This window comes from Hemibagrus wyckioides, linkage group LG08 (genome assembly GCF_019097595.1).
Source record: "Hemibagrus wyckioides isolate EC202008001 linkage group LG08, SWU_Hwy_1.0, whole genome shotgun sequence".
Taxonomy (NCBI): Eukaryota; Metazoa; Chordata; class Actinopteri; order Siluriformes; family Bagridae; genus Hemibagrus; species Hemibagrus wyckioides.
In genome coordinates this window covers 28456876-28475533 of record NC_080717.1, presented here as the reverse complement: position 1 = coordinate 28475533, position 18658 = coordinate 28456876, and the positions used below count along the sequence as shown (strand labels likewise).

The window sequence follows — 18658 nt, the reverse complement described above, 5'->3', positions numbered from 1 at the left end:
AATTATAAAGATTTCTTTTGTCGCTAGAGGGCACCAAACTACTAGCTACTATTAAATACAGACGTCTTTTACTTTCATCTATTTATTTTTTTTACTAATTTGTTGTATTTTATTGATATATTTTCATCTCATATTGAGCATACGCTGGTCCTGGAGTGATGCTCATGGGGGGACGTACCCAAATCGAAACTAGTGCACTAAAAAGATTGTCTAAAACAGGACGCCATCTTTGGTTACCATGGAACCTTCTAGTAGCGTTCTTCTTTCACTTGATTTAGATCAAAGTATTTGATTCTGTATGTCTATCTATCTATCTATCTATCTATCTATCTATCTATCTATCTATCTATCTGTCTGTCTGTCTGTCTGTCTGTCTGTCTGTCTATCTATCTATCTATCATTTAGATGAAGATTTAAGAACCAGAAAATACTAATGTTGCAAAATAACATGTATTGATGTAGTTTATTATTCTCGAGTGGAACATCTGTGATACAAACCCGCGTGTAAGCCGTTCCTATAGAAATGATAACATTAAAACAAGGGATTTGATAGAATCCGCTGAATTGTCCTCGTAGCTGGAACTGCCGTCAGAGCGGCTGTTATAGAACATAAGTCATCTTTCGTATTCAGATGAGTTGAAGGTGATTTTCTGGTGCTTTTTAGACATTTTTGGGACCAAACCTGGCACAGGTTTTAAGCTGGTGATTAAAGGTGTCTAAAGGTGACTAGAGGTGACTAAAGATCACTTAAGATGATGAACTGTTGTATTAGCGAGTTCTTTCTACTAGGCATGGGATCAGGACCGTAATGAGATTTGAGAAGCTTCCTAAAAATACCATTGCAATTTATTCTCAAGGGATTAGTTCAGCTGGTGGTGAAGGAATCCTCTCGGTTCAGTTAATGAAATTGTGACGGTCAGTCCAGCAGGAGTGATGCTGATAAAACGCTCACTGTGGACCAACGAAGGGACACTCGTTCACATGAGTGAGGTTTAAACATGGGGCAAGTCCAAAGTGACTCTGATGAGGAAGTGGAACTGTCTGAAATTCACTCTCTTTACACCGCCTTCACGAAGAAGTGTCCCAGCGGAGCGCTGCATCTCCACGAATTCCACAGGATCTTCGTGTTTGGAGTTCCTCAGAGGACAAGCCGCTTTTTATGAAGACTATATTTCAATCTTTCAACCAGAACAAGGTACCTGACAGATATACTCACCAACTAGGATCTACAGTATATGAACCATAAGAACATTTTTGGTTTTGAATTTTTTGAGGGGCATTCACACTGTTCATGATGGGCACTTTACACAGTTCATGAGGGGCACTTTACACTGTTCACAAGGGGCACTTTACACTGTTAACAAGGGACACTTTACACTGTTCACAAAGGGCACTTTACACTGTTAACAAAGGGCACTTTACACTGTTAACAAGGGGCACTTTACACTGTTCACAAAGGGCACTTTACACTGTTAACAAAGGGCACTTTACACTGTTAACAAGGGGCACTTTACACTGTTAACAAGGGGCACTTTACACTGTTAACGAGGGGCACTTTACACTGTTCACAAGGGGCACTTTACACTGTTCACAAGGGGCACTTTACACTGTTAACAAGGGGCACTTTACACTGTTAACGAGGGGCACTTTACACTGTTCACAAGGGGCACTTTACACTGTTAACAAGGGGCACTTTACACTGTTCACAAAGGGCACTTTACACTGTTAACAAAGGGCACTTTACACTGTTAACAAGGGGCACTTTACACTGTTCACAAAGGGCACTTTACACTGTTAACAAAGGGCACTTTACACTGTTAACAAGGGGCACTTTACACTGTTAACAAGGGGCACTTTACACTGTTAACGAGGGGCACTTTACACTGTTCACAAGGGGCACTTTACACTGTTAACAAGGGGCACTTTACACTGTTCACAAAGGGCACTTTACACTGTTCACAAGGGGCACTTTACACTGTTAACAAAGGGCACTTTACACTGTTCACAAAGGGCACTTTACACTGTTAACAAAGGGCACTTTACACTGTTCACAAAGGGCACTTTACACTGTTCACAAAGGGCACTTTACACTGTTCACAAAGGGCACTTTACACTGTTAACAAAGGGCACTTTACACTGTTAACAAAGGGCACTTTACACTGTTCACAAAGGGCACTTTACACTGTTAACAAAGGGCACTTTACACTGTTCACAAAGGGCACTTTACACTGTTAACAAAGGGCACTTTACACTGTTCACAAAGGGCACTTTACACTGTTCACAAAGGGCACTTTACACTGTTAACAAAGGGCACTTTACACTGTTCACAAGGGGCACTTTACACTGTTCACAAAGGGCACTTTACACTGTTAACAAAGGGCACTTTACACTGTTCACAAAGGGCACTTTACACTGTTAACAAAGGGCACTTTACACTGTTAACAAAGGGCACTTTACACTGTTCACAAAGGGCACTTTACACTGTTAACAAAGGGCACTTTACACTGTTCACAAGGGGCACTTTACACTGTTCACAAGGGGCACTTTACACTGTTCACAAAGGGCACTTTACACTGTTCACAAAGGGCACTTTACACTGTTAACAAAGGGCACTTTACACTGTTCACAAGGGGCACTTTACACTGTTAACAAAGGGCACTTTACACTGTTAACAAGGGGCACTTTACACTGTTAACAAGGGGCACTTTACACTGTTCACAAGGGGCACTTTACACTGTTCACAAAGGGCACTTTACACTGTTAACAAGGGGCACTTTACACTGTTAACAAGGGGCACTTTACACTGTTAACAAGGGGCACTTTACACTGTTCACAAAAGGCACTTTACACTGTTCACGGGGGGCACTTTACACTGTTAACAAGGGGCACTTTACACTGTTAACGAGGGGCACTTTACACTGTTCACAAAGGGCACTTTACACTGTTAACAAAGGGCACTTTACACTGTTAACAAGGGGCACTTTACACTGTTAACGAGGGGCACTTTACACTGTTAACAAGGGGCACTTTACACTGTTCACAAAGGGCACTTTACACTGTTCACAAGGGGCACTTTACACTGTTAACAAAGGGCACTTTACACTGTTCACAAAGGGCACTTTACACTGTTCACAAAGGGCACTTTACACTGTTCACAAAGGGCACTTTACACTGTTCACAAAGGGCACTTTACACTGTTAACAAAGGGCACTTTACACTGTTAACAAAGGGCACTTTACACTGTTCACAAGGGGCACTTTACACTGTTAACAAAGGGCACTTTACACTGTTCACAAAGGGCACTTTACACTGTTAACAAAGGGCACTTTACACTGTTCACAAAGGGCACTTTACACTGTTCACAAAGGGCACTTTACACTGTTAACAAAGGGCACTTTACACTGTTCACAAGGGGCACTTTACACTGTTCACAAGGGGCACTTTACACTGTTAACAAAGGGCACTTTACACTGTTCACAAAGGGCACTTTACACTGTTAACAAAGGGCACTTTACACTGTTAACAAAGGGCACTTTACACTGTTCACAAGGGGCACTTTACACTGTTAACAAAGGGCACTTTACACTGTTCACAAAGGGCACTTTACACTGTTAACAAAGGGCACTTTACACTGTTCACAAAGGGCACTTTACACTGTTCACAAAGGGCACTTTACACTGTTAACAAAGGGCACTTTACACTGTTCACAAGGGGCACTTTACACTGTTCACAAGGGGCACTTTACACTGTTCACAAAGGGCACTTTACACTGTTCACAAAGGGCACTTTACACTGTTAACAAAGGGCACTTTACACTGTTAACAAAGGGCACTTTACACTGTTAACAAAGGGCACTTTACACTGTTCACAAAGGGCACTTTACACTGTTCACAAAGGGCACTTTACACTGTTAACAAAGGGCACTTTACACTGTTCACAAGGGGCACTTTACACTGTTCACAAAGGGCACTTTACACTGTTAACAAAGGGCACTTTACACTGTTAACAAGGGGCACTTTACACTGTTAACAAGGGGCACTTTACACTGTTCACAAGGGGCACTTTACACTGTTCACAAAGGGCACTTTACACTGTTAACAAGGGGCACTTTACACTGTTAACAAGGGGCACTTTACACTGTTAACAAGGGGCACTTTACACTGTTCACAAAAGGCACTTTACACTGTTCACAAGGGGCACTTTACACTGTTCACGGGGGGCACTTTACACTGTTCACGAGGGGCACTTTACACTGTTAACGAGGGGCACTTTACACTGTTCACGAGGGGCACTTTCACGAGGGGCATTTTACACTGTTCACGAAGGGCACTTTACACTGTTAACAAGGGGCACTTTACACTGTTAACAAGGGGCACTTTACACTGTTCACAAAGGGCACTTTACACTGTTAACAAGGGGCACTTTACACTGTTCACAAAGGGCACTTTACACTGTTAACAAGGGGCACTTTACACTGTTCACAAGGGGCACTTTACACTGTTCACAAAGGGCACTTTACACTGTTAACAAGGGGCACTTTACACTGTTAACAAGGGGCACTTTACACTGTTCACAAAGGGCACTTTACACTGTTAACAAGGGGCACTTTACACTGTTCACAAAGGGCACTTTACACTGTTAACAAGGGGCACTTTACACTGTTCACAAAGGGCACTTTACACTGTTAACAAGGGGCACTTTACACTGTTAACAAGGGGCACTTTACACTGTTCACAAAGGGCACTTTACACTGTTCACGAGGGGCATTTTACACTGTTCACGAGGGGCACTTTACACTGTTCACAAGGGGCACTTTACACTGTTCACGAGGGGCACTTTACACACCTCCTTCCCTGCTGGTGGTGGAAGAGGCATGAGGTCCAGTATCTGACTGGTGCATAATTGTGTAAAAGTGTTGTGGTCTATATGTGACACTGATACAAACACATAGAATAGATCTATGAACCCAGTCGAATTAAAGCTGTAAAGTTCTACGGAGATAGGATATTTCATCCAAATGAGTAACAATTAAAGCATGAATTCTAGATCATCAAAGATATTTTTTTCAATTTCTTTTAATACTTTAAACAAGTAATGAACATCAGTATATGGCTTGCTATTTTTTATTTTATTTTTCATCTAGGGCCACATGAATTAAAGCATTAGATTTATTTAGTTATACAGAAAGAAATGGTGTGACTGATAAAAAACGACCTCATTACATTCATTCCAGTTCAATATTGTTTCCATAGTAACAGATCATTTAAGGGTTTTGTATGGTGATGCTGAAACAATTAAAATTTCTTTAGAAAGAGTCTACAGCGTCAGAGCTTCTCTTCTTTTCTTTTCTTTTTTTTTTAATTTACAGAGAATAAAAAAATACCGAAGCTGGTGAGAGAGTGACTCTTTATAGTTGCTATAATGTGAATGATATCAGGAGTTTGTCTTGCTGATATTCCAGCATGCATGGTAAACAGATGGAAAGTATGATGTCATTCTTTAAGACAAATCACTGTGGTATAAGAGGATCTTGTTGTTGGGAAGAAGAAATCAACATTCCACCAATCACAACTTGAGAACTCTAAACTATCTCCTATTTTCCAACACAGTTTTTAGACTGATGGTATCCTCAGTCTGTGATCTATTGAACCAGTGTTAATGTATTCATTGATAGAGACTTTGAAGCACTCTCGAACGTCACTCTGGATTAGAACATCTGACAAATACCAGGAATGTAAATGTATTTTTTTTTAAATCAATAAATGTACTGTCTTCTAACAAACGTCTTCTTTTCACTCACAGAATGACCTGCAGAAGGATCCTAATTGGTCTGGATTCAAAACCAACTAGTCTGTCAAGAATACCCTGCAATCTCCAAGAGCATCAACCAAATCATCAGTAAATTGGCTTCTCCTTGCCATCATATAGAACTTCTCAGGAACGTCACTTGGATGGATCTAGTCCTATGTCTTGAGAAGATCCTGAAAGTTACACCAGGTTATGACTGGGGTTCTCCTTCTCTTACTATAGACCCTTTGTGTGCCAACGTCACTATTACGTCACAGCGCTAGCTGGGAGCAAAACAAAGGGAAAACTGGAGGCAGCTAATACAAACCAGCAGAGTCGGCTACACGAGGAACACAAATATCCTCTTGTTGTGTTGTTGTGTGACAGAATCGATGGGGTACAGGCTCCATTTTAAAGTTTTATCACATGCCTGCTGCCACTGCCGGACAGTGGTCAAACTCAATAACACGAGCGGACTGGACAGAAACGATCATCAAAAATGCTGGCGTTTTCAGCGCACACTTCATATCAGATAAAGTTAAAGAGATTATTGTTTTTTTGTTGGTGTGGTTTATGGTGTGGTTACGTGTCTAAATATTTCTTATGTCCACCTCATCAGAAACTGGGGAACAAGTTCAATGATTTCTCATGTAACGCTAACTTTTTAGCGTGTAAGTTAGCTTACTGGTAGCTAAAGACTGGAGCCTAAACAAAGAAAACTGTCTACAGCTGCCAGAAGCGCTGGGTTTTTCTATCAGATAGGTGTAGATGTCAGGTCACTCAGCCTGAGGTCATCCGGTCACATTGTCCATCCATCGAGTGAGCGGGTCGGGTCGGCCAATCTGGTTTCATCCGTTAAAGTTCATTTTTACAAATAACATTCTCGATGCTGGACAGTGAGTGACCTAACATAGTCAGATAAACTGGGAGTTTGAGCAGCCAACATTTAAAAACTAACTAACAAACCTTGATCACTACCTCTTGTAAAGCGGTCAGGGAAATCTTTCTGTCTCCACCTAAGCCCCGCCCACAAAAAAACCATCACAATATTTACAGAAATAATAATATTATATTATTATTATAATATATTAACAGAAAAGGGGTCAATACACCACCTTATTAAGGACAATCAGTCAGTCATGCAGCTTCTCTTATGATATTTTGATGCTGACCTTTATTGTACTACCTTCTACCTCCAGAGGTTAGCTCAGTCCTTCAGTCCAGAGGATTATACCTCAGCAGTCATTCTGGTTTGCCTTACAGATATATCACTACCTCTATCTCAACCTTACAAAGAGCTTTTTTATGAAGGAGTGTGTGTCATTAATATGTATCCGGGCCTGGAACTCTTTCTGACACCGAAGTACCTTTTTAACATAAACTACTCTACCTTATAGTTAAGTATAAACACTATTGTTATTACTGTTGCTCAGACAACTGCATCTGTGTCTTATACTGTGTCAGTAGGTCTTATTTGTGTCCCATTTTTCTTTTTAGGTAAGCAGTTCATTTAAGAAGAGGTAATAGCTTCAACCAGGATTTATTACATAATTGCATAAAAATTAAACTATCATGAACCTAAAAGGGAGAAAAATACTCTTCCTCATTTTTTTTTCCCAACATACACACAAATTTCTAATATACAGACATTATCTACTCCATTATCCACATAAATCTTTGAAATATAATGAAACTGTTGGCAGAAATGTTTTCGATTAAAATGAATTTAATTTGTTCTTTGCAGTTGTTGAGTATTTTTAATCTCAACAATTTTTAAGTTAGTGTAAAAACTGTAACTGTTGCAGCCTCGTCATCGATTGTTCACTGATCTTCTGCAAGCATGGGGCAGCATGGTGCTCTCCCCAATGGGCCTCATGCAGTTCCTGTGTTGACCACTAGGTGCCATAAAAACTCTTTGCCCTGATCTGAAAGCATCAGTTTATAATTGTCAAATAGCAGGGGTTTTTTTAATTCATGGGATTTTTTTAAAATGACATGATGACACAAGAAAACACCTTGTTTTATTTATTTATTTATTTATTTATTTATTTATTTTAAATAAAAATGTCTTGCTGCCACTGATGTCTCCGTTTATTCTTAATTTGTTTCTGGAAGCTGTTACTTAAAATGAAGCTTCTTCACATAACTAAACCACATTTTCTGTGTTTTATCCTGCTGAATTTTAAGCCTAGTTCTTCTTTTGGCTGCATATAATTCAGCTCATATATCATTCTGTCATGACCTCTGACAGGACCATAGCACAGAGCTAAACAGCTGTCTGCATGACACCAGTCTACATGCTTTTCTTCTCTCAGGATCGTTTATTTATTTATTTTACCTCAGGAAACTGTAGAGCTTAACTTTTATTAGCATTAGCATGCTGTAGGTCACACAACCCACCTTCTTTTAAGGAAGTGCTTGCTTTCATGTTTCTTTAATGTCAAATTATTATTTGTTGGCAAATGTAATGTGTGAATTTATTCTAGACCCAGTTTGAGCAGTAAGGTAGTTTGTTGCAAGTTCCTCCACACCAAACTCTCTCATCCATGTCATTATGGACCTTGCTTTGGTCACTGGTGTGCAGTCATGTTGGAACAGGAAGGGGTCATCCCCAAACTGTTCCCACAAAGAGCATGAAATTGTCCAAAATGTCTTGGTATGAAGCTGAAGCATTAAGAGTTCCTTTCACTGGAACTAAGGGGCGGAGCCCAACCCCTGAGAAACAACCCCTGAACTCAATGATGGAGGGGTGTCCCAATACTTTTGGCAATATAGTGTAGTTTGCCTGGCAAATATGTTAAAATTTCTGTAAAAATCATCATTTACTTGTCTCGAAACATTTCTCCAGGTGTGCTCTGCATTTAGCTGCCATCAATATGAAAACTCTTTCTCGATCTCTCATGGATTTTTGCCCCATCATGAAACATCTTATGTATTCATTTAGAAATTTGTTTTACTCCACTGTGTGTGAGAAGAATCTACATTTTCACTGTCAAAGTTTTCGGAGCAGCCGTCAGATGAGATGATTATGAAATCTTTAAATATCGAGATCGCTTTTTATTCCACCTGGGCTTCATACGGCCGGCCACGTTAAACTTGAACTGAACATTAGTGATGGACCCCTAGTGCTTTACCATTGTACTGAGTAAACCTCACACTGCCTCGTCCTCATCCATATATAAACCTTCAGTTGTGACTCAGTAATATGCACTGCTGCAGCCACTGAGAATGGAGGAGGTGTTTCTAAGTTTAGTGAAGAAGAATGTGACCTATGGGACAATTGCAGTGACACCAAAATGCTGGTCACATGACTGAGTGTTGACAGGGAATCCTAATAGAAAGGGCTCGCTTGTTTGCTTAAGGTTAAATGTGTGTGTGTGTGTGTGTGTGTGTAGTGTGTGTGTGTGTAGTGTGTGTGTAGTGTGTGTGTGTGTGTAGTGTGGGTGTAGTGTGTGTGTGTGTGTGTGTAGTGTGGGTGTGCTCTGAGGCTCTAAAGCCCCTTAAAAAGACACTAGGTGTGGAGTTAGGTTAAAGATCATAAATGTGAGGGAGAGAAAAAATGTCAAATGTTTGACCCTTTGCAGTTTTCTTTCCTAGTGAAAGGTCATGAAAAATGTGGCTTATGGTTTGAATTATGTATGCAAACATTTTAGCTAGCTCCAGGTTTTAAATTTACACACTTCGCTTGGCATTTTAATTGAATGTTAATATTTATTTATTTACTTAAATTTTTTAATCACTAAATTTTTTTCCATTATTGTCATCGTTTGGTTTGTGCATGTTTATATCATATTTATTTATTTATTTGTTTGTTTGTTTGTTTGTTTGTTTGGTCTATATACATTTAAATAGTTTTTATTCATTTATTTATTTGTTTTTATTTTTTTTTTATTTACTAATTGTTTAATCACAATATGTTTTACCATTGTTGTCTGTGTTTGGTCTATGCACGTTTAAATCATATTTATTTAATTTTTTTAATCACTCATGTTTTTCCATTATTGTCATTGTTTGGTCTATGCATGTTTAAATCATATTAATTAATTAATTAATTTATTTATTTCAATTATTTCCAGTGGTTGTTACAAAGCAGCTTTTTTCTCATTTTAACTTGGGGCTAGATTTCTGAAACCCACCTGATAACTTCATAAGAACATTATGAGAGGAACCAGAATTTAAATCCAGGAATGCTCACAGTAAATAATTTAACGTCTTTTATTTAAAAAAAAAAAAAAACTCTATGAATGTGACTTTCATGAAGAACCTGTCAAGTAGATCAAGTGATCAAGTACATAACTTGACCTTAAAGACTACTTTAACCTCTTTATTTACACCTTCACAGGTATTCTAAGATAATAAAGATACTAAAGGTGTTCCAACACAGTGACAAGGAACAGTACTAGTTAGTACCATTTTTTTGAGGATCTATAGGTAACAAGGATGTATAGACAAATTTAGAAATTCAGAAACCTGATATCAGGGAAAAAACTCTCCTTGACTAAATTAATATGAGAACCCTGAAGTGTGTGTATGAGTTTATGCCCTCATATAGTATGCCACTTTCCCAGCTTGAAACTGTCTCACTTTGTCATTTGTAAGACAATTGCTTCCTGTGTGTGAGCCTCCCCCCGCCGCTCTGGAGAAAATAGACCTGGCTTGCCGGCAGAGTCTCCACACCCATGTACCCGTGTCGAAAAATTTCCTTTGAAGGCCTGCTGGCCGAGGTCGCACTCGTACCCGTGTTGGAATGCCCGAACCGTCAACAGTCGTCAGACAAACGGCCAAATCACCATTATGACCATTGCCCATTGTTTTATTTATAGCAGATACCGGCATGCCATTCTCTACCGGCGCTCTGTCCACCTCTTTTTTGTAGGGCTGTTTGTCCTACAGGGCAATAAATTACCTTCTAATATTAAATGCCCACGGACAGCCGCTGTTGTGGGACGGATTCCAGAATTCCTGGGACACCGAGGACAGTCTACCTTTGCGCACGCGGTTGTGTGGCTGGGGTGCATCGTGTCCTAAAAAGGCGTGAGGTCCGGCGGCTGTGCGATGGCTAGGCTGCATTGTCGGGTTTAAATAGAGGGAGGAGGCGAACCACAGGCTCACTCTCTCTCTGATACAAAACCCTCTCTCTCAAGGGAGTCGGTATTCCAGGCCTCTTCGTCTAAGTCTCCTAGGTGAGTCTATGAGATGAGTCTTATTATGCTAAAACTTATATTACGCTAATAGTGCATATATGGACAAGATACATAACAAGACAACTTTTGTATAAACTGTTTACACACTTAAATACAATATATATACAATATAAATATATATAGTGATCTAAAAATAATTGTGAACTGCTAATTAGATTAACCTGCTCAATTCCTCTCATGTGTAACTACACAATTGTTTTATTTATTACATTGTAGTAACTGTATAATTAATAGGAGTTAACTGAATAATATGGAATTATAGGAATTTCTGGATAATATGCTTTAGGATGAATTTCTGAATGATTTTAAATTACTGAATTTGTTAAATTTTTGGAATAAAACGTCAGACTGTCATATGAAGTCAGGGCAAGGTCGACATTCTTATCAAACAGGACAAAAGTCTGCTTTCTTAACGAAACAAAGCAAACTAATTAATTGTATTACAATTATGCACAAATTACAAATTGTGTGTGTGTGTGTGTGTGTGTGTGTGTGTGCTACACTGACAGTGTGAGTAATCATGTGTGATGAGGAAGAGACCACAGCTCTGGTGTGTGACAATGGCTCAGGCCTGGTGAAGGCAGGGTTTGCCGGAGACGACGCTCCCCGAGCTGTGTTTCCCTCCATCGTGGGCCGTCCTCGCCACCAGGTAATCCTGTTCACACACTCTAACACACTCTAACACACTCACACACAAAGTGGTTGTTAGCTCTGTCTGCCTAGGCTTTAACAGAGTGCTGCAGGGATGATGTATTTTTCTAGGCCTACCCGGAAATTAGCATCACTCCAGTTCCCTCGACAGGATTTTTTTCATTTTCTTTTGGATTAATGCGGAAAATAAGCTCGCTGCCCAACAAACGTTTATTATTCTTACACATTTTATTCAGTAAGATGCAAAAGTATGTAAAAGTATCTAATACATCTAAAAGGATGCACAAGCTATTTTTTGTTGAAAAACCTTTGAAATTATAAACAGAATCGAGCAGCCGTGAAGCAGCTAACCAGCTTTTGTCTTTTTTTGTCCTTCTAGGGTGTGATGGTGGGTATGGGTCAGAAAGACAGCTACGTAGGAGACGAGGCGCAGAGCAAGAGAGGCATCCTCACCCTCAAATACCCCATCGAACACGGCATCATCACCAACTGGGACGACATGGAGAAGGTATGAGACTCTGTAGAGGAGACGGAGCTGCATGATCAAAACAGTGCATCATGAATCCTGCTGAATAATGACGAGTGATAATAAACGAGTTCTGATGAATTTAGATCTGGCACCACACCTTCTATAACGAGCTGCGTGTGGCTCCTGAGGAACACCCCGTCCTCCTGACTGAAGCTCCACTCAACCCCAAAGCCAACAGGGAGAAGATGACTCAGGTGAATGATTCAGAACAGCACTCTTTTTATTTACATCTGAGCGATTATTGCGAGGCAGAGCTGTTAGGAGTGAGGAGTGATGATGAAGTTCCCAGTAAACTCCAGATACTGGAGTTCCTAATAAAAAAATAATCATCTGTGGATCTTGAAGCAGGGACACAAAGCCTTCTTGGTGTTGCTGACTTTTTTCTGAGACTGATGCTACTTAAGACTTGTTTGTAAGGCGTTTATACCACAGTGGGATACAATTCTTCAATCTGATTTTCTAATTTTCACAGGTTTATATTATTACTCATCATCTAAAAAGTTACAGTTTCTATAGCAACAGGGACAGGGAAGGAGTCTCCAGTGTCAGCACTGTTAACAAGGACTAGTTAGCTTCAGAGTTTAAATTAATGGATAAAAAGTTTGACCTGTCTTTTTTTTTCCCAAAACAAAAATCACAATGGTCGGTAAATTTCATATTTTACATACGTATATTAGTGAGCAAGTGAAATATATAATAACAGGTAAATCCACCCCCCCGTTCTTATTTGTCAACAGAAATAAAAAATACATACAAAAAATTTCATGAGATGGATTCTACACCTACAAATTAGCCGCAAATTGCTACATCACTTTTAGGGAGTAGATTCTATAGGTTGTTGTTAGTGTAGCTGAAGAATACATTGGGGAAAGCTAACTGATACAACAACATGTCCCAAAGTGTTGTATTTCTTGTTGTGTATGAAATTGTTATATTGTTGTATATGAAACACTGACCTAACATGCTAGTTGGATGTTAGCCACTCTGATGTCTCTAATGGACTTAACTGTATTTTTGTTAAACACCTAAAAGGCAGCAGAGGTCTTTGTGATTACAAACTTTAACATTTAGACCAGTCTCATTATTCTTCTTACCTGTTGCTTATTGCATAAGCTTTTGATTTCAGATCATGTTTGAGACCTTCAACGTTCCCGCTATGTACGTGGCCATTCAGGCCGTGCTGTCCCTCTACGCCTCGGGCCGTACCACAGGTCAGAACATGACCCCACACTGCACTTCTCTTCTCTCTGATATTAAACCTTCCTGATGAATAGCTTATATTTAAAATGATGGATTTGGACTGGAATATTCCTTTAATAATTCAGTCGACTCTTCTCACCTGTCATGAGAAGAAGTTGATGAAGAATGTAAAGGTAGACTTTAAGGAACAGTACTGGAGTTCACACAGTGCAGTGCATGACTCTCTGAGGCTCTACACAATACTTTATATTATATACATAATGTACAAAAGCAGAACTAGACATATTTTTGGACAGAATAAAAAATGCCCTCAAGAATTTGCTTCATAGCAGAATTATAGCAGGTCCTTATTATAAACACAAAAAAAGAGAAATGAATAAAAAATGAAATAATAAAAAAGAAAATTAAATATATTGTGCCTCCATGACAAAAATAATTTTGTGTGTATATTTATATTTGTTGTATCATATTAGTGGAATTGATTTTTAATAAAGATAAATAAATAAGTAAATTAATAAATAAATATTATTATTATTATTATTATTATTATTATTATTATTATTATTAATAATAATAATAATATTATTATTATTATTATTATTATTATTATTATTATTTTTATTATTATTATTCATCTAAATTCTCAGGATAATGTGTGTGTGTGTGTGTGTGTATACAGGCATTGTTCTGGATGCTGGTGATGGTGTGACCCACAACGTGCCGGTGTATGAGGGTTATGCTCTTCCTCATGCCATCATGAGGCTGGATCTGGCCGGCAGAGACCTCACTGACTACCTCATGAAGATCCTCACTGAGAGAGGCTACTCCTTCGTCACCACAGGTGCTGTTTACACACTGTACACACACACACACACACACACATGCATACACACATATCTCAAACCTTCATCCATTAGATCCAAGCTGATGTTATTTAGCCTTTATAAAGCCTATAATGAGGTTTGCGGAAGAGTTTTACTGAAACAGACTTCCAGCTACACAGTAATAGCCTATTAGCTATAGTTCAGTATAAAATGAGCAAATATTACTGTACCACTATGTGGATATGATGAATATTAGTAGCTCTGTATTCACTACATTCACTGATAATGCATGTACACTATTATGCTTTGTCCAGAAATGTCGAAGTTATCCTTGCTTGCTCTCCTCCACAGCTGAGAGAGAGATTGTACGTGACATTAAGGAGAAGCTGTGTTACGTGGCCCTGGACTTTGAGAACGAGATGGCCACGGCCGCCTCCTCTTCCTCTCTGGAGAAATCCTATGAGCTGCCAGACGGTCAGGTCATCACCATCGGCAACGAGCGCTTCCGCTGCCCCGAGACGCTCTTCCAGCCTTCGTTCATCGGTCCGTGTGACACCACACACACACACACACACAAATAAAAAATAATCATATCACAGACACTAACATCACTTTTCAGGTTCAGGGTTTTAAAAATACCGTTGACTTTTTCCAGATTTTCCACATGGCCTGCAAAAATTAATAGATTCCATATATTTATAAGATTCAGTAGAGAAAATGAAGCCATGTAGATAGAGTTTTCTGTCTAAAAAATTCTTGTAATGGCAATATAAAATAGAAAATTGGTCTTTGTGTCAAAAAACACAATAAAAGCGAGTGCATGCTGACAGTGAATTATATAATACGTGAACGGGATGAATCTATATTATCAGGCCGTCATTATATGCCCTGTAGCACTCTTTTAACTCTCAGACGGATCACTGACATACAGGCAGAATAACACACACACACACACACACAGCCCAAACTCAGAAGATGAAAAATTCACATCATTAATAATTCTCAATCATCTCCCTGGACCGAGTGTCTGCAGTGTGATTAGAGTCCTGGGGTAGGCATGTAGTTTTACACAGGCTGGTCTCATGTGATGAGAATCACACACACACACACACACACACACACACACACACACACTGTAAGAATTCCATCTGAGCTTCCATATGTTCTTATGGGAAGCATGGACGAATATATATACATTATAATTAATAAAATCTAATAATAATACTAATAATAATTTACACATGTAAATATATCTTAATTTACATATACATCTTATTAAATTTAAACATAATATACATGCATACATTACCAACATTAATTGTGGAATATCCAGTATACACTACATTCTCTAGTATGAGTTATTTATTCATCGCTTGTTTTTCCATCCCTGTTCTACTGACTAAAATGGCTCTACTTTTCTGCCTCAAGCAAGTATAAAGGGTTTTTATCCCACCATAAAAGCACTTAAATGGGCACATAGCTGTTGACCCGTGCCAGCCGTCTCAGCAGGACAGATCTGGGTGACAGATCGCCTTTTGTTGGCAGTTTGTTCTCAGTGGTGCCGCAGAAGCAGAGCTCTCAGGATCTATTTAAGGGTCATACGTTATCTGGTCTTCCTGAACCCAAACATCAATCTTTGTCAGCTCAGGCGAGAGATCTGGAGGTGTGCTCATTTCCTGCTTTAATTAACACTTCAAACTTCTTTTGTAGCTTTGATGAAGGAAAGCGAATGTTTTGTGAAAGCCAATGCAGTAGTTATATGACACTGATGTATAGGACATACAGAGGAGTGCAAAAAGTCAGACCACTGGGATTTTTTTTCATTCAAAATTGGAAATAAGCAGAAAGCTTTTAAGCAATTATAATGAATGTTTTTACAGAACAGCATGCGTTTAACCCCATAAAAGTCAATGGAAGTGTAAATTCTGCACTTTAGAGTTGGCTTCACATATTCACACACTCTCACACCGTCACTGTGCTGTCTATCTGTAGGCATGGAGTCGGCCGGCATCCATGAAACCACCTACAACGGAATCATGAAGTGCGACATCGACATCCGTAAGGACCTGTACGCCAACAACGTGCTGTCTGGCGGCACCACCATGTACCCAGGTATCGGTGACAGGATGCAGAAGGAGATCACAGCTCTCGCCCCCAGCACCATGAAGATCAAGGTAAGACCTACAGCTCTAATCATGAGCTACGATTAATGGGTTACACACCGATCTGAGATAACATTGTGACCAGTTCCAGGTGAAGTGAATAAGACTGAGTATCTCCTCATCATGGCACCTGTTAGTGGGTGGGATATATTAGGCAGCAAGTCAACATTTTGTCCTCAAAGTTGATGTTAGAAGCAGGAAAAATGGACAAGTGTAAGGATTTGGGCGAGTTTGATGAAGGGCCAAATTGTGATGGCTAGACCACTGGATCAGAGCATCTCCAAAACTGTAGCTCTTGTGGGGTGTTCCCGGTCTGCAGTGGTCAGTATCTATCAAAAGTGGTCTAAGAAAGGAACAGTGGTGAACCGGAGACAGGGTCATGGCGGTCAAGGCTTATTGAGACACGTGGGGAGAGAAGGCTGGCCCGTGTGATCCGATCCAACAGACGAGCTACTGTTGATCAAACTGCTGAAGAAGTTAATGCTGGTTCTGATAGAAAGGGGTCAGAATACACAGTGCAGGATGGGTCAGGGCTGTTTTGGCAGCAACAACACAATATTAGGCAGGTAGTCATAATGTTATGCCTGGTCAGTGTACACACATATACATTTACATTGTTTTTTATAAAATTCTTAGCTTATTTTTCCAAACAAACATAAGCATGCTCGAAGATTCTGAAGTTTCTGATGTTACTCCTGTGCAGATGATCGCCCCTCCTGAGAGGAAGTACTCCGTGTGGATCGGTGGCTCCATCTTGGCTTCACTCTCCACCTTCCAGCAGATGTGGATCAGCAAGGACGAGTATGACGAGGCCGGACCCTCTATCGTCCACAGGAAGTGCTTCTAAACATCCTGTCTCTTCTTGCCAGTTCTCCTGGACTCTGTCTCGTGTCTTTCCTCCAGGCTCTCATTCAGGAATCCACAAAGTGCTGTTTTGTGTTCAGTGCATATGTTCAAAATCCATGTAGGACATTGCTCAATAAATGTATTTTGTGTATTTTGGACCACGTTGTGAGGATGTCTAGCGTTCTTGCATTAGACGTTTCACATCAGTGTCCTTAACAAAAAGTATCCTAATCTTTTTTGATTTTTACCGAATACACTATAACTGGGATTTATTTATTATTTATATTGGCAAATAAACACTAGAATATTTAACATGAAGCCCATATTCCCAGCTTACTGTATAACATTCAGCCCTGAGGCTGGAGATTCTTACAAATAATTAGACAAATAATAAATAGTTATTAAACAACAAACCCCCAAATGGATTAAAAACAATGTTTTCAGGCAACAATTGATCAGCAAAAACATACCTGGCTTGGATTTTTCACTTAAAGTGCATTTAATGCTTAAAATATTGAAGGAAAAAAAAAAAGGAATGGAGGAGCCCTTTCTTACCGGAATATTCCTGCATTATTTTGGACAGAAATAAATGCTGTGTGTAAATGGAGTTTATCAGAGGGAGGCTTTTCATGGAAGACAGAAGACAGGAAAGGGCATTTCCTTGACCAAAGTCACCTGAGATGATGAGAAGATGGAGAATAGTAATAAGGAGCGAGTTGTAGATTCTTTCTCCAATAAAAGAAAACATCTACAGGATCCATGATGCAGGCTGCTGATCAGTTTATATCGGAAACTTTTAAATAAGTTGCAGCAGTAAATAACATAATTACACACAAGGTTTTACTGCTGAAAGTCTGAAGTCTATTATAACCTGGGCTAATACCAGTATTGTGTAAAATCCATGTTTAAATCATCATCATAAATCATTTTTTTGCCTAAGAAAAAAAAAGATTCAGCTTCAAGATGGCTGCTATAATAATAATAATAATAATAATAATAATAATAATAATAATAATAATAATAATAATAATAATAATAACTATCATTATTAATCATTTTATTTATTTATGTATTTTTTTATGTTTATCTGAATTTTTTTGGCGTAAGTGTCATTATTATATATTCCTGATCTGATGGTTCTCGATGTAGACCACTGGATGGCAGACTATTGCAGCTTTTAAGACACCAGATCGAGCGTAAACATCAGTCACGACAATAAACACAGCATTTTATACACCTGACTGTAAAATTTATGATTAATAATGGTCAGTACTAAATAATCTGTGAGCATGGATGACTCGAGTCTTTAAGAACAAGTGTTTAAATGACCAGTGTGTCTAGTAAATACATAAAAAAAAGCAACAAAAACAAACAAAAATAACATTTATGTTAAGCAGAAAATGAATGAGTGATTCAAGATAATAGATAATAGATAGATAATAGATTCTAAGATAA

At 39.0% G+C, this 18658-nt stretch overlaps 1 protein-coding gene across 1 annotated transcript; it reads left to right on the top strand.

Annotated features, from left to right (window-relative positions):
- The first annotated feature begins 10832 nt into the window (after positions 1-10832).
- acte1 (actin, epsilon 1) lies at positions 10833-17256 on the top strand. The gene is made up of 9 exons (XM_058397995.1): positions 10833-10970; positions 11501-11640; positions 12022-12150; positions 12255-12365; positions 13298-13382; positions 14051-14212; positions 14547-14738; positions 16188-16369; positions 17061-17256. The coding sequence occupies exons 2-9, from the start codon at positions 11512-11514 to the stop codon at positions 17202-17204; spliced, it is 1134 nt and encodes a 377-aa protein (XP_058253978.1). The 5' UTR covers positions 10833-10970; positions 11501-11511; the 3' UTR covers positions 17205-17256.
- The last annotated feature ends 1402 nt before the right edge of the window (positions 17257-18658 follow it).